Here is a 24,191-nt window from a genome sequence, read left to right on the forward strand (position 1 = left end):
AGGGACCGCTCCACCTCGTCCGTGGCCCCGCCCACCCAGGCCGCAAGGGCTGCCGGGACGGTCCCCATCTTCTTGGAGCGCTTTAGGCCGGCCGGCCGCGCTGGGAAGTGGAGTCGTTGCTGTTGCTGTTTGTGAGCCTGTGGCGCCGCTTCTGTGGGCCGGAACCTTAAAGGTGGGTAACTCTCGGTGGCTAATGAGAAGCTACAAAAGGGCCCGCTTTGTTGGTGCGCGACCGCGCGTTTCCGTTCCTTATTGCTTCTCGCGGCGTCCGTCCGCCCCTCGCCTTCCTCACGTTCAGGCCGAGCGCCGCGTGGGCCGCAGCCGGAGGCGGCGGAGCCGAGGGGGCGCGGGCGGCGGCGAGGCTGCCGCTGCTAGGAATGCGGGATCCTGGGGTTCCCCGCACGTGGCTGGTGCCTAGGCAGTTCCGCGGTTGCTTAGAGACGGGACTATGGCTGCCCCCATCCCCATTGCGTCTTTTCGTTTTTTTTTTTGTTACCTCCACCGCGTTCTAATTTCACCGAAGGCTTGTGGCCATCTCTGTAAGTTTCTGGGGAGGTGGCCACGGGGTAAACGCCGGAGGGTTCTGTGGAGCCTATGGGACTGACTGGAGGCCAAAGAACTTTGGGCCGCAGATGTACCCCAGCGTCACTCTTTTGGTCTATTAGGGCCTTCATCGCTCACATGAGGTTTCAGTGTGAAACGTGGGTAATATTTCATTTACAGTCGTACATTCTGGAAAAGTATCTGATGAAACGCAGTTCCAAAATTAGGCCAAATAGGTTTTGCAGGGTCTAAATAGTTCTTTTATTTCATAGTTTGCTTTGTAGGGGGCCCTAGATCACGGTAGTAACTTAGGAGTGTAGATTGTGATAGACAAGACAATACATAAAATTGAGTAATTTCTCTAGGGGGATGTGGATCACACAGTACCCCGTTGCAAGTGCTTCCTATGTGTATCCAGGGTATCGAATGCAATTGCAGTGTGTCAGGCGATGCTTCCAAGAAGTGTACCTACATCAGTTCATAACTAGAGTCAACTAATGGCAATATTCTTGATGATTTGTTCACATAACTTTTGTACAATTGGGATGACTGGGTGGCTTAGTAGAGTCCTGGAGGCAAGTACTTTGTAATTAGAAGACTTGGTTTGTAATTTCTAGGGAACCAATAGCACAGCTTCCTTTTTTCCCTGCAGTGCTAATGTCAGGAATACGAAACAGGAAACTGGCTATCCAATGTATTAGTAAATTAGTAGGCATACTCCCCACTTTAATGTTGTGTTAGTGTGACCACATTCTCCCATTTTTGTTTTCGTATGTTCCTTAGCATAGAGTATCTAAGGAACTGTAACGTTTTTCACCTTAAAGTTATGATGCCTAACTTGGTAACAAGGTTTGGGTAAGTCAGTTGTGACTACATTTTAAAAGAAATGAGGCCGGGCGCGGTGGCTCACGCCTGTAATCCCAGCACTTTGGGAGGCCAAGGCGGGTGGATCGCCTGAGGTCAGGAGTTCAAGACCAGCCTGACCAACATGGTGAAACCCCGTCTCTACTAAAAATACAAATATTAGTCAGCCGTGGTGGCGGGCGCCTGTAATACTAGCTACTCAGGAGGCGAAGGCGGAATCGCTTGAACCTGGGAGGCGGCGGTTGCAGTGACCCGAGATCGCACCATTGCACTCCAGCCTGGGCAACAAGAGCGAGACTCCGTCTCAAAAAAAAAAAAGAAATGAACCCATACCAAACAAATGCACAGAGAGCCATGGTGATATACTGGTAGATAGTTATATGTTTAAAACTGGAAATGGTTGGTAAGTGATTGGAGTTTTTTTCCCTAAAGCTTGCTTGACCAGCTAAGTGAAGATGAACAGTTTCTTGCTATAGCAAATTGGGTAATGATTTACTGAAAGACAAGTTTTTTTATAGGTTTTAGATTTTTTCATTACTTATTCCAAAGTGTTGCTTTGTTGAGATATTTGAGAACTGAGTAAAGAAACTGAACCCGTGAAAATAGAAATTCTTGATTTTTTAAGAAAACAATGGGATATTAATACTTGGTAAACATTCTCTTTCTAGTCTTGAGTTTTATATAAAAAATAACTTTATGCTAATTTGGGAAATTTTACAGATAGCTGCAATGGCTGAAAATGGTGATAATGAAAAGATGGCTGCCCTGGAGGCCAAAATCTGTCATCAAATTGAGGTATGATTCCTGTGCTATAAACTGCAAAAACAAGTTCCTTGAAAGAAAATGTAGGACCTCAACACAAATAAAGAAAGAACATTTAATTTCAGTATATGGACATATTCAACATTTGGCTTGCCTTTGATTCTTAGATGAACATATAATAGCATACAGTTTTATATTGGTGGAGCCAGGTTGTGAAACTTAAGATGTACAAACATTTCAAAAAGTAACACTATAAACTAGAGTTACTTAATCTTTTTAAAATTTTAGTTTCATAGTCTCATAAAATTTTAGCTTCATAGTCTCATATAAAATGAGAATAATAGTAGTTCCCTCCTCATAAGGTAGTTTGGAGGATTAGTGAATATAATGTTAAGTACTTAGAAGAATTCCTGACACATAAGTAACATAAAAGTCCTTGGTAAAGTACCTTCCCTGTTAAATAACACTGTATTTTTGATGGTCTTAGTAGTTTTTTTCTGCCCAGTCAGTTCTCAGCTATCGTAACTTTAATATAGTATCTTTTTTTTTTTGAGATGGAGTCTCACTCTGTTGGCCAGGCTGGAGTGCAGTGGCACTATCCTGGCTCACTACAACAGTATCGGCTCACTGCAGCCTCTGCCTCCTGGGTTCAAATGATTCTTCTGCCTCAGCCTCCCAAATAACTGGGACTACAGGAGCACGCCACCACACCCGGCTAATTTTTGTATTTTTAGTAGAGACGGGGTTTCACCATGTTGGCCAGGCTGGTCTCGAACTCCAGACCTCAGGTGATCTGCCCACCTCAGCCTCCCAAAGTGCTGGGATTACAGGTGTGAGCCACTGTGCCCGGCCAGTAACTTTAATATAGTATCTGTTTTCAAAACCCTCTTAGCATTTTTTCAAATTTAGGTATTATGTTTATGTTAATGTAATACCTCAAGTGATCCGCAGTACCTTTGCAGTACTGATGCAGGAGGATGGCTTGAGTCCAGGAGTTAGAGACCAGCCTGGGCAACATGATGAGGCCCCATCTCTACAAAAAAATTTTAAAAATTAGCTGAGTGTGTTAGCGGTTTACCTGTAGTCCTAGCTACTTGGGAAGCGGAGGTGGGAGGATTGATGGAGCCCAGAAGGTAGAGGCTGCAGTGGCTGTGATCATACCACTGCACTCCAGCCTGGATGACAGAGCGAGACACTATTTTGCGGGGCGAGGGGAAGAAACTTGAGAGTCTTTGTGAGCATACTCTGGCTGGGGAGGCTGCCTGATTTGCAAATCGTTCTTTGTTCATTTAAACTCAAAAAGAAAAATACCTTAAAATCTTTACAATATCAATAATGGTTGCATGGGAAATTATCTCTAAACTTAGGTTCTTGCCAAGAACCCCTCAGATTATATTGTTTGGTGTGGGGTTTTTCTGCAATTCTCAGAACTGTTTTTTTTTTTTTTTAAGCTGCACCTCTCTGCATTTAAAATGTCTTATGTTCCTTTTTTTGGTATTAATTTCTTTATGACTGTAGGGAGAAAAATTAGAAATTATTCATTCTGTGTTTAATACTTAGAACAATACTAAGATGTATATAGAAAAGGTTGTATCTCTCCCACCACCTGCTAACTCTCAAATCCTACTCTTCTGAGGTTATCAAGGTTAAAAGCTTTTGACACTTTGCTTCATGCTCCTACTAATTTTTTTAGTGGACCTTATATTTTACAGCAGTTCTAGGTTTACAGCAAAATTGAGTGGAAGGTACAGAGATTTTCTATATATCCCCTGCCTCCACACAAGCATAGTGCCTTCACCTTTTAAAACATCCCCCACCAGAGTGGTACATTTCTAACAATTTTATTTCCTTCCCTTTCCCCTGCTAAACATAGGATGCATTTTCATGGAGAAAAGTTTTGTAATCAATAATTTTTTCATTCTCCTCTTTAATATGAAGGATCTTTCTAATTTTTTTTAGCTGTAATCATTCTTTGACAAATATTCTTATATATAAATCTTAGTAAACATGTTTATTGATTTCTTCAAAGTAAAATTCTTAGAAGGAGCCATACTGGTTCAAGGATTATGCACATTTAAAAAAACACTGATAATTGTCAGTTTACATCTACCTGAATGGCTAGTTCTCTGTGTTCAAGTCAATACTAGGTAGTCTTGGTTTTTTTTCTGATCTTAGCCAGTTTGTTAGGTGAAAAATGCTGTCTCGTTGCTGTAAATTGTATTTCTTTGATTAATAATGAAGTGAGGTTGGATTTTCTTTTAGGTTACAGTACCTTATTTATTTATTTATTTTTTGTGATGGAGTCTCACTCTTGTCTCCCAGGCTGGAGTGCAGAGTGCAGTGGCGTGATCTTGGCTCAACACAACCTCCACCTTCCAGGTTCCTCAGCTTCCCAAGTAGCTAGGATTATAGGTGGACACCACCATGCCCGGCTAATTTTTGTAGTTTTAGTGGAGATGGAGTTTCACCATGTTGGTAAGGCTGGTTTCGAACTCCTGACCTCGGGTGATCCACCCGCTTCGGCCACCCAAAGTGCTGGGATTACAGGCATGAGCTACTGCGCTTGGCCTATTTTTTATAATTTTTAAAAAAATCATTAGCTGGGCATGGTGGCATGTGCCTGTCGTCCCAGTTACTTGGAAGGCTGAGGAGGAAGATCAATTGAGCCCGGGAGTTTCAGGCTGCAGTGAGCTATGGTTGCACCACTGCACTCCAGTCTGGGCAACAAAGCAAGACCCGATCTCTGAAAAATAGTGTCTTTTTTTTTTTAGACAGAGAGACAGAGAGACAGTATTGCTCTCCGCTCAGGCTGGAGTGCAGTGGCAGTGATCTCAGCTCACTGCAACCTCCACCTCCCGGGTTCAAGCTAGTCTTGTGCCTCAGCCACCCGAGTAGTTGGGATTACAGGCGTGCACCACCATGTGTGGCTAATTTTTGTATTTTTAGTAGAGTCAGGGTTTCACCACTTTGGCCAGTCTGTTGTCGAACTTCTGGCCTCAAGAAATTGACCTGCCTCAGCCTCCCAATGTGCTGGGATTGTGGGCTTGGGCCACCGTGCGAGGCCAATAAAATATCCTTTAACTGTTTTCTATTAGGGTATTCTCTTTTTACCCTTCTTCTTTGTTTGTAAGAATTCTTGACAAATTTGTTTGTCTTTTACTTTTTATGTTACTTCTGGCATTCCAAATAGTCATACTTGGGTTTTTCCTTGGCTTGTATATTGAGAATTCCTCTATGCTTAAATTTGATAAACATTTACTTTAACTTTTTCTCTTTTTTTTTTTTTTTTTTTGAGGCAGCGTCTTACTTTGTTGCCCAGGCTGGAGTACAGTGGCACAATTATGCCTCACTGCAGCTTCAACCTGCCAGGCTTAAGCAATCCTCCCACTTCAGCTTCCTGAGCTGGGACTAGAGGCACGTACCACCCATGCCTGGCCCTTTTTTTTTTTTTTTTTTTGGAGAGCTGGGGTCTTGCCATGTTGCCCAGGCTGGTCTTGAACTCCTAGACTCAAGCGATGCACCCACCTCAGCCTCCTAAAGTGCTGGGATTAGGCATGAACCACCACTCCTGGCCCCCCCACCCTTTTTTTTTTTTTTTTTGAGATGGTGTCTCACTCTTTTGTCAGGCTGGAGTGCAGTGGCACGATCTTGACTCACTGTAGCCTCCGCCTCCCGGTTTCAAATGATTCTCCTGCCCCAGCCCCTGAGTAGCTGGGACTACAGGCGTGTGCCACTATGTGCAGCTAATTTTTGTATTTGTAGTAGAGACGGGGTTTCACCATGTTGGCCAGGCTGGTCTCGATCTCCTGACCTCCCAAAGTGCAGGGATTGCCGGCGTGCGCCACCGTGCCTGGCCCCTGTCTCTTATTTTTTAATTTTAAAAACTTAGAAGGCCAGGTGTGGTGGCTCATGCCTGCAATCCCAGCACTTGGGGAGGCCGAGGTGGGCAGATCGCTTGAGATCAGGAGTTCAAGGCCAACATGGTAAAACCCTGTCTCTACTGAAAATAACAAAAATTCGCTGGGCATGGTGGTACATGCCTGTAATCCCAGCTACTCAGGAGGCTGAGGCAGGAGAATCACTTGAACCTGGGAAGCGGAGGTTGCGGTAAGCTGAGTTCATGCCACAGCACTCCAGCCTGAGCGACAGAGTGAGACTCTGTCTCAAAAAAAAAATAAAATAAAAATTGAGTGATTAACCAATTTATTCCAGTTCTTTTTATTTAACCATCTATTCTTTCCACACTGATTTGCAAGAGGCTTTTCATATAATCTCTAAATATATTTTTCTTTAAGGTTTTCTAGTCTATTGACACATCTGTTACACTATTTTAGTAATTGACATTTTAGTTTTATCTTTTTGCTAATTTGTATTGTAAACATTATTGTATATTTGGGGAAAATGTTTTGCCTTTTGTAACTTATGTATTTTTAAATAACAGAACTTGGTACTGTAGAGTAATGTCAGGATTGGAGTCCATATTATACAGTGTTCTGAAATACATTGTAATTATCTCACAGTATTATTTTGGCGACTTCAATTTGCCACGGGACAAGTTTCTAAAGGAACAGATAAAACTGGATGAAGGCTGGGTACCTTTGGAGATAATGATAAAATTCAACAGGTAACAAGCTTTTAAAAATAATCTTTAGGTTTTCTGTTTACAGTGAGTGCTACTGCTGAGTCTTACGTTTTTATATATACTCTTCAGGTTGAACCGTCTAACAACAGACTTTAATGTAATCGTGGAAGCATTGAGCAAATCCAAGGCAGAACTCATGGAAATCAGTGAAGATAAAACTAAAATCAGAAGGTCTCCAAGCAAACCCCTACCTGAAGTGACTGATGAGTATAAAAATGATGTAAAAAACAGATCTGTTTATATTGTAAGTGGGCCTGTAATGCATTTAAATATCTTACATTTATTTAGAAAGTAAAGTACGGAAGAATAAGGGCTCAGGAATCACAGCCTCACTAATTACTGTATGTCCTTTCGTAATATTCTTAACCTAAGTTTCTTTTTGTTTTGAGACAGTCTCATCCTGTTGCTCACGTTGGCGTGCAGTGGTGTGATCATGGCCCACTGCAGTCTTGACCTCCTAGGCTCAAGTGATCCTCCCACCTCAGCCTCCTGAGTAGCTGGGACTACAGGCGCATGCTACCATGCCTGGCTAAAAAATTTTGTAGAGACAGGGGTCTCCCTATGTTGCCCAGGCTGGTGTCAATCTCCTGGGCTCAAGTGATCCAATCACCTTGACCTCCCAAAGTGCTGGGATTACAGGTGTGAGCCACCATGCCTAGTCCTAAGTTTTATCTTCATAAACGTGGATATTTTCTATCTTGTAGAACTGTTGTGAGAATTAAATGAAAAAAAAAAATACACCATTGGATGAAATCTTTGACATATTCTAACCACCTATTGCATATTAGCTGTTCTTATTTATCAGCAGCTAAACTTGATTGCAGTTTTCTTTAGTGTATTTTTAAATAGTTTTTTATTATGGAAAATTTCAGATACATATATAAATAGATTCAATAATGTACCATCACCAGCTTTAGTAGTTAATAACAGAACATGCAAATCATCTTGTTTTATTTCTGCTTCAACTGAATTATTTTGAAGCAAATACCAGATGAATCACTTTTATTGTACTGGAGAATAGTGGCTCCTAAACAAGGCTGTTAAGTGATTAACAAAGAGAAATAGAGATAGATAGGTATATCCTGGGTTCATGTCAAGAAAAAATGAATCAAATTCTCTCCAGTTGTTTATCTGAGAAGTCATTATTTGTTATTTGTACATTTCTTCCCACTCTTCACAGAAAGGCTTCCCAACTGATGCAACTCTTGATGACATAAAAGAATGGTTAGAAGATAAAGGTCAAGTACTAAATATTCAGATGAGAAGAACATTGCATAAAGCATTTAAGGTATGATAATACAGACTTTTTCTAGTTTTAAAATATACGGGACATAACTTAAAAAAATATTTTCCTTCCTTTTTACAGGGATCAATTTTTGTTGTGTTTGATAGCATTGAATCTGCTAAGAAGTTTGTAGAGACCCCTGGCCAGAAGTACAAAGAAACAGACTTGCTAATACTTTTCAAGTAAGTCTTTTTGCTGATGTTTCTCCTGGCCTTTTAGTTATGTGGACACACACTAGGGTAAGGAGCATGGAAGTAGTATCCCCTGAAAGGCCAATATTTTTAGTATCTTTAGATGACCTTTGAGAAATGCTTGATATTTGTTCAGTGAGAACTGTAGTCTTTTGAGACTATAAGAAAAGTGTTCATTAGTACCTTTTCACTGTTAACAATTTTTTTTTCTTTTTCTTTTTTTTTTGAGACAAGTTTCACTCTTGTCGCCCAGGCTGGAGTGCAGTGGTGTGATCTTGGCTCACTGCAACCTCTGCCTCCTGGGTTCAAGCGATTCTCCTGCCTCAGCCTCCTGAGTAGCTGGGACTACAGGCGCGTGCCACCTTGTCCACCTAATTTTTGTATTTTTAGTAGAGATGGAGTTTCACCATGTTGGCCAGGCTGGTCTCGAACTCCTGACCTCAGATCATCTGCCTGCCTTGGCCTCCCAAAGTGTTGGGACTACAGGCATGAGCCGCTGCGCCCAGCCATTGTTAGGCATTACTAAAGGAGTTTATGTTTTAATACTGATTTTGCATCTAAAACTTTTAATCAGGCTGGGTATTAAAATTTGGGCTTTTGTGTGTTTGGAAAATATATCAATGCAGTTTTCATCTTATTTTTCATAGCCTATATATGTCTTTTTTTTGTTGTTTTACAGTACAAAGGATTTGAGATTTGGGTCACATTCTTTGTGTATGTGTGTCTAAGTGTCTACAAATGGGGATGAACCAGAGCATTTTCATGATAAAATTAGGTGTAGGGCCATAGTTCCCTACTTTAGAAGACTGTGCATTAGTCTTCTAAATGGTATATACTAAACTTGATTGACTTAGAGATGCACTGTGATGGGTCATAGTATCAGTGTTAAATCCTCAAAAATTATTTAACATGATTTTCACATGTTATTCTTTTTTTTGTGTGTGTGTGAGCAACATGGCTGTTTATTTCACCTGGGTGCAGGCGAGCTGAGTCCGAAAAGAGAGTCAGTGAAGGGAGATAGGGGTGGGGCTGTTTTATAGGATTTGGGAAGGTAATGGAAAATTACAGTCAAAGGGGGTTGTTCTCTGGTGGGCAGGGGTGGGGGGGGGGGGCCACAAAGTGCTCGGTGGGGGAGCTTCTGAGCCAGTTAAGGTGGAGCAGGAACAAATCACAATGGTGGGATGTCATCAGTTAAGGCGGGCCAGGTCCTTTTCACTTCTTTTGTGATTCTTCAGTTACTTCAGGCCATCTGGGCGTATACATGCAAGTCACAGGGGATGCGATGGCTCGGCTTGGGCTCAGAGGCCTGACATTCCTGCCTTCTTATATTAATAAGAAAAATAAAATAAAATAGTGTTGAAGTGTTGGGGCTGTGAAAATTTTTGGGGGGTGGTATGGAGACAGAATGGGCGATGTTTCTCAGGGCTGCTTCAAGCGGGATTAGGGGCAGTGTGGGAACCTAGAGTGGGAGAGATTAAGCTGAAGGGAGATCTTGTGGTATAAGGGCTGATACTGTGGGGTTGTTAGAAGAAACATTTGTCATATAGAATGATTGGTGATGGCCTGGATATGGTTTTGTATGAATTGAAAAAATGGAATAAGAGAAGGAGAAAAACAGGTATAAAAGGACTAAGAATTGGGAGGACCTAGGACATCTAATTAGAGAGTGCCTAAGGAGGTTCAGCATAGTCCTACCAGCAAAGATTATTTATTTACTTCAAGAGTTAAGAGTGGCAGTTTGGGGATAGCACGAGGAGGTATCAGCTGTGATGGCTTGGAGAAACAGTGTAAACCGGCAGTGTAAACAAGAGCAGGGCCTGTATGAGTAGTTGAGAACGGTGAATAGGAGTATGACTAGACAGAAGATAGTAGGGATGACAAGTTATTTGGGGGCACAGTCTAAGTTGGTCTGGTGTCTGGAATGAGACTGGGGCCTAATAAAAAGGAGCGTCTATACAGGAGCTTAAATGGGCTGTACCTTGTAGCATTCTGAAGACAGGTCTGACTTCTGAAAAGGGAAAGTGGTAAAAGTATTGTCCAGTCCTTTTTAAGGTGGTGGCTGAGCTTGGTGAGGTGTGTTTTTAATAGACCATTAGTCTGTCACTGAATACTAAGAGCCGGAAAAAATGCTTGGCTGATTTGACTAATAAAGGCTGGTCTGTTATGAGACTGTATAGAGGTGGGAAGGCTAAACTGAGGAATTATGTCTGACAGAAGGGAAGAAATGACTGTGGTGGCCTTCTCAGACCCTGTAGGAAAGGCCTCTACTTATCTAGTGAAAGTGTCTACTTAGACTAAGAGGTATTTTAGTTATCTGACTCAGGGCATGTTGAGTAAAGCTAATTTGCCAGTCCTGGGTGGGGGCAAATCTTCAAGCTTGATGTGTAGGGAAGGGAGGGGGCCTGAATAATCCTTGAGGAGTAGTAGAATAGCAGATAGAATAGCAGATGGAACACTGAGAAGTTATTTCCTTGATGATAGATTTCTACAATGGAAAGGAAATGAAAGGTTCTAAGAGGCAGGCTGGTGGCTTGTACTATAGCATAGCCTGCCTTTGCTGGTGTGTGGTGATTAGGCCTGGTGGAACTGCCATCAATAAATCAAGCGTAATCAGGGTGAGAAACAGGGAAGAAGGAAATGTGGGGAAATGGGATGAACATCAGGTGGATCAGAGAGATGCAGTCATGAGGGTCAGGTGTGGTATCTGGAATAATGTGGGAGGCTGGATTGAAGTCCGGGCCAGAAACAGTGGTAATTGTGGGACTTAACAAAGAGTGAGTACAGCTGAAGGAGCGGGGGAGCAGAAAGTATATGCATCAGGTATGAGGAAGAAAACAGATTTTGGAAGTTATGAGAAATGTAGAGAGTGAGTTGAGCATAGTTTGTGATTTTGAGGGCCTCTTAAAGTATTAAAGCAGTGGCAGCCGTTGCATGGAGACATGAGGGCTAGGCTAAAACAGTAAGGTCAACTTGTTTGGACAGAAAGGCTACAGGGTGCGGTCCTGGCTCTTGTGTAAGAATTCTGACCGCACTAACCATGCCTAGGAAGGAAAGGAGTTGTTTTGTAAGGGATTGAGGTTTGGGAGATTAATCGGACACGATCAGCAGGGAGAGCACGTGTTTTTACGAGAATTATGCCGAGATAGGTAACAGATGAGGATGAAATTTGGGCTTGACTGAAGTAATGGGGTCTGTCTGTGAAGCCTTGCGGCAGTGCAGCCCAGGTAATTTGCTGAGCCTGATAGGTGTCAGGGTCAGTCCAAGTGAAAGCAAAGAGAGGCTGGGATGACAGGTGCAAAGGAATAGTAAAGAAAGCATGTTTGAGATCCAGAACAGAATAATGGATTGTGGAGGGAGGTATTGAGGGTAGGAGAGTATATGGGTTTGGCACCATGGGGTGGATAGGCAAAACAATTTGGTTGATAAGGCATAGATCCTGAACTAAATTGTAAGCCTTGTCTGGTTTTAGGAGTTAAAATGGAATTGTAAGGAGAGTTTATAGGCTTTAAAAGGCCATGCTGTAGCAGGCAAGTGATAACAGGCTTTAATCCTTTCAAAGCATGCTGTGGGATGGGATGTTGGCATTGAGTGGGGTAAGGGTGATTAGGTTTTAATGAGATGGTAAGGCGTGCATGATCAGTCACCAAGGAGGGAGTAGAGGTATCTTATGGGTTATGGTGGGGGAATAAAAGAGGAGGACGCAAAGGAGGCTTTGGATTGGGAAGAAGGGCAGCAATGAGATGTAGCTGTAGTCCAGGAATAGTCAGGGAAGCAGATAATTTGGTTAAAATATCTCAGCCTAATAAGGGAACTAGGCAGGTGGGGATAACTAAAAAAGAGTGCATAAAAGAGTATTGTCTAAGTTGGCACCAGAGTTGGGGAGTTTTACGAGGTTTAGAAGCCTGGCTGTCAATACCTACAACAGTTATGGAGGCAAGGGAAACAGGCCCTTGAAAAGAAGGTAATGTGGAGTGGGTAGCCTCCGTATTGATTAAGAAGGGGACGGACTTACCCTCCACTGTGAGAGTTACCTAAAGCTCAGCATCCGCGATGGTCTACGGGGCTTCCGAGGCAATTGGGCAGTGTCAGTCTTCAGCTGCTAAACCAAGAAGGAGTGAGTCAGAGAGCCTTGGGTCAGAGTTTCAGGGGCTCTGGGAGTGGCTGCCAGGTGAGTTGAACAGTCCGATTTCCAGTGGGGTCCTGCACAGATGGGACACAGCTTAGGAGGAATCCTGGGCTGCAGGCATTCCTTGGCCTGGTGGTCAGATTTCTGGCACTTGTAGCAAGCTCCTGGGGGAGGAGGTTCTGGAGGAATGCCTAGCCTCTGCGGTTCAGGCATTTGGAAGTTCTTGTGTGCTAGAGATGTGGCTGGGGTTTATCTCACAGTGGAGGCAAGGAATTGCAACTTTTTTTAATTATTGTACACCTTGAAGATGAGGTTAATTAAGTCCTGTTGTGGGGTTTGAGGGCCAGATTCCAATTTTTGGAGTTTTATTTAATGTCAGGAGCAGATTGGGTAATAAAATGTATATTGAGAATAAGATGGCCTTTTGACCTTTTAGGGTCTAGGGCTGTAAAGCGTCTCAGGGTTGCTGCCGAACGAGCCATGAACTGGGCTGGATTTTTATATTTGATGAAAAAGAGTCTAAACGCTTCTGATTTGGGATAAAGAAAAAGGAACATTAACCTTGACTATGCCTTTGGCTCCAGCCACCTTTTTAAGAGTAAATTGCTGGGCAGGTGGGGGAGGGCTAGTGACGGAAGGAAACTGTAAGCCAGACCAGGTGTGAGGAGGGGAGGCGATAAAAAGATCATAGGGTGGAGGAGAGGAGGCTGAGGAAGAATTGGGACCTAGCTCAGCCTGGCGAGGAGGGGAGAGGTCAGATGGGTCTGTAGAAAAGGAAGATTAGAAAGACTCAGTGACGCTTGGGGTTGGGACTGAGGGGACAGGCGGGAGGGAAAGAAGGAAGATTTGGGATGAGTTGCAGTGGACACAGAGACTAGGGAGGGACTGATGTGTAAAAGAATGCCTGGACGTCAGGCACCTCAGACCATTTGCCCATTTTACGACAAGAATTATTTAGATCTTGTAGGATGGAAAAATTGAAAGTGCCATTTTCCAGCTATTTGGAACTACTGTTGAGTTTGTATTGGGGTCAAGTGGCATTGCAGAAGAAAATAAGATGCTTAGATTTTAGGTCAGGTGAGAGTTGAAGAGGTTTATAAGTTCTTAAGAATACAGGCTAAGGGAGAAGAAAGAGGAATGGAAGGTGGAAGCTTGCCCATAGTGCAGGAGGCAAGCCCAGAGAAAACAGTAGAGACACGGAGAAGGAGTGGGGGTTTCTTGCCCTTCAGAAAAGCAGAGAAAGGGTTGGGGCATGGAAATAAGGGATTGGGGGTTCTTGCCCCCTAGAAAAGTGGGACTTGCCACTAACGGTGAAGGAGAAGGGGTTGAGGGGTTCTTGCCCCTGCCCCAGAAGAGCAGTTAAGGGGTAGAGACACGGAGAGAAGGGGTTGGAGTACTTGCCCCTCCCCCAGAAAAGCGGGACTTGCCGCTAAGGGTGAAGGAGAAGGGATTGAGGGGTTCTTGCCCCTGCCCCAGAAAATCAGAGAAAGGGTAGAGACACGGAGAGAAGGGGTTGGGGTACTTGCACCTCCCCCAGAAAAGCGGCACTTGCCGCTAAGGGTGAAGGACCAAGGCAGGCATCCTTGCGTGGTCTGACACCTTTGAAACGTGGGTGAATAATCAGAGAGGCGTCCCTGCAATGATTAAACACCAAGGGAAGGCTGCCTTCCCAGTCCGTGACCGGCGCCGGAGTTTTGGGTCCACGGGTAAAACGTGTCTCCTTTGTCTCTACCAGAAAATGAAAGGAATTGAAATTAAGAGAAGGGAGAGATTGAAGTGTGGCGCCAAGATTGAAAGGAGAAAGAGGTTGAGGGACAGTGAGGGAAGTTGGAGAAGAGAGTAAAAAGAGGCCGCTTACCGGATTTGAATTTGAAACATCTCTGCTTACCGGGAGATGTTTCTTGGGCTGGTCAGTCTGAGGACCTGAGGTCATAGGTGGATCTTTCTCATGGAGCAAAGAGCAGGAGGATGGGGGATTGATCTCCCACGGGAGGTCCCCCAATCCGAGTCATGGCACCAAATTTCATGCGCCACATTTCATGCCCGTCCGTGTGAAGAGACCACCAAACAGGCTTTGTGTGAGCAACATGGCTGTTCATTTCACCTGGGTGCAGGTGGGCTGAGTCTGAAAAAGAGAGTCAGCCTCATATGTTATTCTTGGATCTTGGGGATTTTATAATTTTCTCCTTTTGTGGAATTAACACTATAGAAAACTGCAATATTATTTGCATGACTTCTGATACAGTTTTTTCCCTATACATGAATGATAAATGAAAATCAACTTGAAATTGCTAATGGATAGGGGGTTTCTTTTTGGGGTCATGAAAATGTTCTGAAATTAGTAGTGATGGTTGTACAACTGAATATACTAAAAAACATTCAAGGTATACTTTAAAAGAGTGAATTTTGTGGCACATTGATTTTTTCCTTAGTAAAGCTGTTATTTAAAAAAACATGAGAGAGTAACTTCCTTGGCATATTTTGAATTTTTAGTTGATGATTATGTTGATAGTAAGTGTGTGCAACATTCATTGCTGTGCCATGTCTTAAGTTATTCAAAATAATCTGCAGTCTTAACTTTGTTCTCGTGAACTTAGCCTCTGTACTGTGTGTTCTTTAGGGACGATTACTTTGCCAAAAAAAATGAAGAAAGAAAACAAAATAAAGTGGAAGCTAAATTAAGAGCTAAACAGTAAGTATGTTGAACTAATCGTGACATAATTTGAATTCCTTAAAGCTATGACAGAAATATAGTTGGTGAGCTCTGAACTAGTGGCAGTAGACCTTTCTCTTTGCTAGTGAAACATTGAGATCTTAAGCTGCCTTGACAATCTCGGGGCCAAATTGCATTGCAGTCTAGCATTGGACGATCAAAAAAACCTAAGGACTTCTGGCTTTGGTTAAGTAAGTTTAGTGATCATGATTGGTTAACTTTATTATGACTTAATTTTCTTATATAGTAAATAGAAGTATGTTATAATTATGATATTTTTATTTGTAGGGAGCAAGAAGCAAAACAAAAGTTAGAAGAAGATGCTGAAATGGTAAGTATATATTACTGCTATCTAGTACATCTGTAATTCAAAGTTAAATGAATAGCTTTTAAGTCTGAGGACTTTTTCAAGAAAATATGTAAGCAAAGCTATCTATAGTTGTTATTGCATTAAGTAATACATCAGGTATTATATTGAGGGAAAAGAGAAAACTAAGGATAGGAAATATGTTCTAAAATACGGAAAAGGCCAGGTGCAGTGGCCCACGCCTGTAATCCCAGCACTTTGGAAGGCTGAGGCGGGCAGATCAGTCGAGGCGAGGAGTTCGAGACCAGCCTGGCCAATATGGTGAAACCCCATCTTTACTAAAAATACAAAAATTAGCCAGGCGTGGTGGTGCATGCCTGTAATTCCAGCTACTTGGGAGGCTGAGGCAGGAGAATCACTTGAACCTGGGAGGCAGAGGTTGCAGTGAACCAAGATCATGCCACTGCACTCCAGCCTGGGTGACAGATTGAGACCCTGTTTAAAAATAAATAATATAATAAAACACAGGAAAATGTATTTTGAAATATTCAGAAAAAGTTCATTTATGCCTAGAACTTATTTTTATGAGAAAATGTCCTATAACTTCTAAAGATTCTAGTCATAGGTTAATACTAACATGACTTTTATTTTTGACTTAATAAGATACTGATGTGTATTTCCATTTAGAAAGTTACAGGTAAAAATTTTTATTTGGGGAAAATAATAATGACTATAAAATTTTTTTTTTTTTTTTTGAGACCGAGTCTCACTTTGTTGCCCAGGCTGGAGTGCAGTGGCGCGATCTTGGCTCACTGCAAGCTCCACCTCCCAGATTCACACCATTCTTCTGCCTCAGCCTCCCAAGTAGCTGGGACTACAGGTGCCCGTCACCACGTCTGGCTAATTTTTTGTATTTTTTTTAGTAGAGACGGGGTTTTACCATGTTAGCCAGGATGGTCTCAATCTCTTGACCTCGTGATCCGCCTGCCTCGGCCTCCCAAAGTGCTGGGATTACAGGTGTGAGCCACCGCGCCCGGCCTAAAAAATTTTTAAAGTATGATAAATACTGCCTAGAATTATTTTCCAAGATAGTTTAATAGCCAGATTTATGTAGTTTATAACTAATTAAATACCAGTTGTATAAGAGATCAAATAATATTGAAAGCCATTTTGGAATAAAGGATGACAAAGGAAAACACCAACACTATGAAGCTACTTTATTTATTTATTATTATTATTTTTTTTGAGATGGAATTTCGGTCTTGCTGCCCAGGCGGGAGAAACTATTTTAAAATAGCATTTTGGTTTCTAGTCTTTTTCTTGTATAGCTGTAATGTGGTGTGAGTCATTTCTGGTCTGTTGTTGCTTTTAAGAAACTTTTTGATCACTTTGTATATTTTTATAGAAATCTCTAGAAGAAAAGATTGGATGCTTGCTGAAATTTTCGGGTGATTTAGATGATCAGACCTGTAGAGAAGATTTACACATACTTTTCTCAAATCATGGTGAAATAAAATGGATAGACTTCGTCAGAGGAGCAAAAGAGGTTTGGAAACATCCCTATCCTTTTTAGCAATCAGTTTGAAAATCTGTAGAAACTTAGACAAAATTAGTAGAAAGTAATTTTAAAAATTGTGTTTATTAGTTTCTACTTGATCATTTGTTATTGTCACTAGATGTGATGTCTGATATTTTCTGAATTATACTAAATTAGTTTGTACTTGATCATTTACTTTGTTGGTATTGTCACTATATGTGATGTCTGATAGTTTCTGAATTATACTATGATAACTGTTCATACTGATGATTGCAGTTTTCCTTCTGTAGCATTCCTTTTCTACTGTTCAGTAAAATTCATTCAAACTGGTAAAGACATGGAAGGTTTGCAGGGTAGAAAAAATTACTTTGAACAAAGAAATTAATTGTGGGACTAAAAACCAAGGGTATGGCTTTTGTTTTCTGTCTCTGGTATAGGGGATAATTCTATTTAAAGAAAAAGCCAAGGAAGCATTGGGTAAAGCCAAAGATGCAAATAATGGTAACCTACAATTAAGGAACAAAGAAGTGACTTGGGAAGTACTAGAAGGAGAGGTGGAAAAAGAAGCACTGAAAAAAATAATAGAAGACCAACAAGAATCCCTAAACAAATGGAAGTCAAAAGGTTATTTATTCTGATTTTTCTTTAACAGTTTGGTTGTTGAACCCATTTACTTGAGCAAAAACTTTAATCAGTGTTCAAAAACATTGACAAGAGACTTAAAAAAATTCTTTACAGAGTGCTCAATTGTGTCTCTACAGGTCGTAGATTTAAAGGAAAAGGAAAGGGTAATAAAGCTGCCCAGCCTGGGTCTGGTAAAGGAAAAGTACAGTTTCAGGGCAAGAAAACGAAATTTGCTAGTGACGATGAACATGATGAAAATGGTGCAACTGGTAAGTTTTTTTCTAAGTCCTTTGGTCGTTTCATGAGAAAATTTCTACTTCCATAAATAAATGAATTGCCAGAGAGAATAGGGATTTGGCTTTTCAACTCCTGGATAAGTGCCTTTCTTGGATTATTATGATTTACCTCGGTTATGCTGTTGTATAAGTCAGGGACAGGGTATTTGGAAGATGAATCTAGAGGTCAGGTCTGTACTAGAGAAAAGCCTTTTCTCATTGGTGCAAGGAAGTTGTTGGATCCTTTTCAAGAGTATCATTATTAGTAATTGTGCTCAGTATTAAACTAGAGCAGTACTTATGTTGAATTTAACAAAAATTAATTGTTACGTTATAGGACCTGTGAAAAGAGCAAGAGAAGAAACAGACAAAGAAGAACCTGCATCCAAACAACAGAAAACAGAAAATGGTGCTGGAGACCAGTAGTTTAGTAAACCAATTTTTTATTCATTTTAAATAGGTTTTAAACTACTTTTGTTTGTGGGGGCTTTTAAAAGGAAAACCGAATTAGGTCCACTTCAATGTCCACCTGTGAGAAACGAAAAATTTTTTTGTTGTTTAACTTGTCTTTTTGTTATGGAAATGAGATTTCTTTGAATGTATTGTTCTGTTTGTGTTATTTCAGATGATTCAAATATCAAAAGGAAGATTCTTCCATTAAATTGCCTTTGTAATATGAGAATGTATTAGTACAAACTAATAAAATATATACTATATGAAAAGAGCAAAAACATTTTGATTTTTTTTTTCTTTTTGTACCCAAAGCATTTAGGAAAGAACTAGAATATTAGCTATTGGTGATGGGCCCTTCCCACAGGCCATTTATAGTGTCTCCTAGGCTGGCTTTCTATATTTACACAGGAAAGTTGATAACACTAGAAATAATTACTTGTCACAAAGCTTTTCTTTTTTTTTCTTTTTCTTTTTTGAGACTGAGTCTCACTCTTATCGCGCAGGCTGGAGTTCAGTGGCGCAATCTCAGCTCACTGCAACCTCCGCCTCCTGAGTTCAAGCGATTCTCTTGCCCCAGCCTCCCGAGTAGCTGGGATTACAGGCATGAGCCACCACATCCGGCCCAGAAAGCTTTTCAATACCGAATGTAGACCAGCTAAAATCAAGAGACTTACTGATTTCTTTTTGTGAAACTTGTATGATGCTGGCAGGTCATATCGAAGCTCTGTAAAACAAAAGCCACCTAAGGATAAAATTATATTTCCAAGCATTTCCCACCCTTGACTAAACAACAACAACAAAAACGAAGAAAAGTGTTAGGTGCTGGTAAGCTGAACATTTTAGAACCTTTAACTTACTTATCCAAGTAGTGACTTGCTATATTCCTAGCATTGGTCATGGCAGCTTGGCATTTCTGTTACTATGGCCATTTATACTGAAATTTGAGGTTATAAGTGATGAGTTTAGAAGGGTAAAAAGTGGACGAAAAAGTAAATCCTATGAAAATGATGATACCTATTTTTAATTTCCTAATAGTCTATAGCTAACTTAATCACATAACCATGCTTATTTCAAAATTTTCTTACCCAGAGTTTAATAATGGTAGTAAGTACCCATCTTCCTAAGCTCTAAAACGAAAACCAGTTTTTCATATTTCTTCCTTCTAAAGAATAACGTAGATTCTCCAAACTCTTTACTACTGATCTATTTTAGAGGGATGGCAGTGAGTCTACTACTCCTGTATGTCACAGCTTTCAAGTTTTAATGTGCAATCAAATCACCTGGGGATCTTGTTGAAATGCAGATTCTAGTTCAGTAGGTCTGGGTGGAGCCTGAAATTCTTTTTTTTTTGAGACGGAGTCTCGCTCTGTCGCTCAGGCTGGAGTGCAGTGGCACGATCTGGGCTCACTGCAAGCTCCACCTCCCGGGTTCATGCCATTCTCCTGCCTCAGCCTCCCGAGTAGCTGGGATTACAGGTGCCTGCCACCAAGCCTCGCTAATTTTTTGGTATTTTTTAGTAGAGACAGGGTTTCACTGTGTTAGCCAGGATGGTCTTGATCTCCTGACCTCATCATCCGCCCGCCTCAGCCTCCCAAAGTGTTGGGGTTCCAGGTGTCAGCCACCATGCCTGGCCTGAAATTCTTTATTTCTAACAAGGAAATCTCAGGGATTTTAATGCTGATGGTCTGAGGACCACATTTGGAGGAACAAGCCTCTGGCTTGGTATACTACTGGGACTGTTCTAAGGTGTTCCATACTGCATATAATACCTAAAACTGGCTGGGCGCGGTGGCTCATACCTCTAATCCCAGCACTTTGGGAGGCCAAAGCGGGCGGATGACCTGAGGTGAAGAGTTCGAGACCAGCCTGGCCAACACGGTGAAACCTTCGTCTCTACTAAAAATAATAATTTAAAAAAAACAGCTGGGTGTGGTGGTACACCTGTAGTCCCAGCTACTTGGGGAGGCAGAGGCAGGAGAAGAATTCCTTGAACCCAGGAGGTGGAGGTTACAGTGAGCCAAGATCGTGCCGCTGCCCTCCAGCCTGGGCAACAGAGGGAGACTCCATCTCAAAAAACAAAAACAAAAAAACACCCCTAAAACTGTCTAAGTAATGCAACACTGAAAATAACAGAAGACGAACAGAGGTATATATTACATTATTAATTATTATGAACAGTAATATATCTAGCTGTATGTTTAACACTACAGTGGCAATTCATTGTTTATTATTGTGAAAAAACATGTTCCCTTATTGCACTCTTATTTCAGGCTTAGATTATAATTAGCTTCTAGTTATATGCTTTTCCTGTTTTGATGTTTGTGACTATTACCCAATTTAGTAATAAAAATGTATCAAACATGATTTACTCATAGTGTTGATATTTAGAAGAAAAAGATAAATGTTATTTGATTCCAGGGGCAATTAGAGAATGGAATTAGAGGCCGGGCTCAGTGGCTCACACCTGTAATCCCAGCACTTTAGGAGGCCAAGGCTGGAGGATCACTGAGGTCAGGAGTTCAAGACCAGCCCGGCCAATGTGGTGAAACCCTGTCTCTACTAAAGTTTAAAAAATTAGCCGGGCATGGCAGTGCATGCCTGTAGTTCCAGCTATTCGGGAGATTGAGGCAAGAGCATTGCTTGAACCCGGGAGGTGGAGGTTGCCACTGCACTCCAGCCTGGGTAACAGAGCAAGGCTCTGTCTCAAAAAAAAAAAAAAAAGAAAATGAAATTAGAAAGATTATCCAGGAATAATGTGGTGGCATTTTCCATGAATGAATTTCAAACCAAGATCTGACCAACTCCAAGCCCACTTTTTTTTTTTTTTTGAGACGGAGTCTCGCTCTGTTGCTTAGGCTGGAGAGCAGTGGCGCGATCCCAGCTCACTGCAAGCTCCACCTCCCGGGTTCACGCCATTCTCCTGCCTCAGCCTCCTGAATAGCTGGGACTATAGGCGCCTGCCACCACGCCCGGGTAATTTTTTTGTATTTTTAGTAGAGATGGGGTTTCACCATGTTAGTCGGGATAGTCTCAATCTCCTGACCTCATGATCCGCCTGCCTCAGCCTCCCAAAGTGCTGGGATTACAGGCGTGAGCCACGGCGCCCAGCCCACTTTTTTTTGGTTTGTTTTTGTTTTTTTGAGACTAAGTCTTCTCTGTCGTCCAGGCTGAAGAACAGTGGTGCGATCTCAGCTCACTGCAACCTCTGCCTCCGGGACTCAAGCGATTCTCCCGCCTCAGTCTCCCAAGTAGCTGAGATTACAGGTGTGCGCCACCATGCCTGGCTAATTTTTTATATTTTTAGTAGAGACGGGTTTTCACCATGTTGGCCAGGCTGGTCTAGAACTCCAAATCTCAGGTGATCTGCCCACCTCGGCCTCCCAAAGTGCTGGGATTACAGGCGTGAGCCACCACACCTGGCCCCCAGCCCATGTTTTTAGCCATTGTGCTGCTATACAGTGTTCTGCCTGAGTCTGGAGTGACCAAATACCTGAGTGCTATTAGAAATTTTCAGTAAATCACATAAATTAGGACAATCTCAGGCTAAGTGTTCATTCTGCTTTTACTCCATTTCCAATCTATTACCAATTATGCACATTTTGCCACACTGTAAAGCGTACTTTATAGTATATCTTCTCAGCACCTGCATGAAAATTTTGGTTGGGCGAATACATGTTGTCCCTTTTGGATATTAGGATTGAGATTTGTCTTACCTGCTATAATATCTATCTTGATTTTCCATTCTGCAGCTTTCTTTTGAACATGCTGAACATAAATAATACGTTGTTATGAGCTGATTTTTAAATAAGGATTTTTTAAAATTGCTTTTTACTAATACTTGAGATTGAGTTTTTAAGCTTAAAATTTCATTAGAGTCTAGACCCTTATAAAAATTTCAATTGAATGGATAGTATTCTGAAAATAAGAAATCAATTTCAATACATTTAACTATCTGAACCAAATCACACAATAAATCCAAGTGATAGAAAGCTACTCATGCACCACATAATGCCATTTGGGGTTATCTAGGGACTGCATATATTTTGGTAGTCCCATAAAATTATCAATGGAGCTGAAAAATTGCTATTGCCTAGTGATGTAGCTATCAACATCATAGCACAACACATTACCTTCTTGGTGTTTATATATGTTTAGATCAAAAGAATATCATTGTGTTACAATTGCCTGTAGTATTCAATACAGTAATAGGTTGACAGGTTTGTAGCCTAGGAACAATAGACTATAACCACAGAGCCTCGGTGGTCCACTCTATGTTTGCACAATGATGAAATCACCTCAGGATGCATTTCTCAGAATGCATTAGTCAGAACATATCCCTGTTGTTAAAGGATGCATGACTATTTCAGAAATCTATCAAAGATGTGTAATGTTCTCATATGGTTTCTGTAGCATTATTTCATTAATATATACAGCTAGCTAGCCTAGAAACCATTTGGCAGAGATATGTACATGGGGAATTCAGTTCATGCAGTAAAACTGAGTTTTATAAAATTCATGTTACGCCAAGACTATACTTTCAGGGATCATTTCTATAGTTTGTTACTAGAGAAGTTTCTCCGAAAGTGTAGAGCACCATATTGTGAAAATGGCCATACTGCCCAAGGTAATTTATAGATACAATGCTATCCCCATCAAGCTACCACTGACTTTCTTCACAGAATTGGAAAAAACTACTTTAAATTTCATATGGAACCAAAAGAGCCCACATAGCCAAGACAATCCTAAGCAAAAAGAACAAAGCTGGAGGCACCACGCTACCTGACTTCAAACTATACTACAAAGCTACAGTAACCAAAATAGCATGGTACTGGTACCAAAACAGAGATATAGACCAATGGAACAGAACAGAGGCCTCAGAAATAATACCACACATCTACAACCATCTGATCTTTGACAAACCTGACAAAAACAAGCAATGGGAAAAGGATTCCCTATTTAATAAATGGTGCTGGGAAAACTGGCTAGCCATATGCAGAAAACTGAAACTGGATCCATTCCTTACACCTTATACAAAAATTAACTCAAGATGGATTAAAGACTTAAATGTAAGACCTAAAACCATTAAAAACTCTAGAAGAAAACCTAGGCAATACCATTCAGGACATAGGCATGGGCAAAGATTTCATGACCAAAACACCAAAAGCAATGGCAACAAAAGCCAAAATTGATAAGTGGGATCTAATTAAACTAAAGAGCTTCTGCACAGCCAAAGAAACTATCATCAAAGTGAACAGGCAACCTACAGAATGGGAGAACATTTTTGCAATCTATCCATCTGACAAAGGGCTAATATCCAGAATCTATAAAGAACTGAAACAAATTTACAAGAGAAAAAACAACCCCATCAAAAAGTGGGCAAAGGATATGAACAGACACTTCCCAAAAGAAGACATTTATGCAGCCAACAGACATATGAAAAAATGCTCATCATCACTGGTCATCAGAGAAATGTAAATCAAAACCACAATGAGATACTACCTCACACCAGTTAGAATGGCAATCATTAAAAAGTCAGGAAACAGATGCTGGAGAGGATGTGGAGAAATAGGAACACTTTTACACTGTTGGTGGGAGTGTAAATTAGTTCAACCATTGTGGAAGACAGTGTGGCGATTCCTCAAGGATCTAGAACTAGAAATACCATTTGACCCAGCAATCCCTTTACTGGGTATATACCCAAAGGGTTATAAATCATGCTACTATAAAGACACATGCACACGTATGTTTACTGCGGCACTATTCACAATAGCAAAGACTTGGAACCAACCCAAATGTCCATCAATAATAGACTGGATAAAGAAAATGTGGCACATATACACCATGGAATACTATGCAGCCATAAAAAATG

General features: G+C 41.3%; 2 protein-coding genes and 1 pseudogene across 9 annotated transcripts in view; 2 read left to right on the forward strand and 1 right to left on the reverse strand.

Annotated features, from left to right (window-relative positions):
* SSB (small RNA binding exonuclease protection factor La) lies at positions 1–18,600 on the forward strand. Its single transcript, XM_054476974.2, has 12 exons — positions 1–172; positions 2,128–2,202; positions 6,690–6,793; positions 6,881–7,055; positions 7,992–8,099; positions 8,178–8,278; positions 15,034–15,105; positions 15,415–15,457; positions 16,839–16,979; positions 17,408–17,594; positions 17,732–17,863; positions 18,207–18,600. The coding sequence occupies exons 2-12, from the start codon at positions 2,137–2,139 to the stop codon at positions 18,293–18,295; spliced, it is 1,218 nt and encodes a 405-aa protein (XP_054332949.1). The 5' UTR covers positions 1–172; positions 2,128–2,136; the 3' UTR covers positions 18,296–18,600.
* The window catches only part of METTL5 (methyltransferase 5, N6-adenosine), a 23,768-nt gene continuing 7,852 nt past the window's right edge, over positions 8,276–24,191 (reverse strand). For 3 of the 8 annotated variants that reach the window (XM_063648295.1, XM_063648296.1, XM_063648294.1), the window contains 3 exons: positions 22,036–22,087; positions 18,997–19,064; positions 18,296–18,398 (listed from right to left, as the gene is read on the reverse strand). In XM_063648295.1, the coding sequence (XP_063504365.1) occupies positions 18,360–18,398; positions 18,997–19,064; positions 22,036–22,087 (159 nt within the window). In that variant the 3' untranslated portion in view covers positions 18,296–18,359. Of the gene's footprint in view, positions 12,488–13,922; positions 14,539–18,295; positions 18,399–18,996; positions 19,065–22,035; positions 22,088–24,191 lie in introns of those variants that run through there. The other 5 variants (XM_054476977.2, XM_054476976.2, XR_010122930.1 and 2 more) reach the window with 4 other exon arrangements.
* LOC129032337 (small nucleolar RNA U3) lies at positions 22,848–22,964 on the forward strand (annotated as a pseudogene).

Source organism: Pongo pygmaeus, chromosome 11 (genome assembly GCF_028885625.2).
Source record: "Pongo pygmaeus isolate AG05252 chromosome 11, NHGRI_mPonPyg2-v2.0_pri, whole genome shotgun sequence".
NCBI classification, from domain to species: domain Eukaryota; kingdom Metazoa; phylum Chordata; class Mammalia; order Primates; family Hominidae; genus Pongo; species Pongo pygmaeus.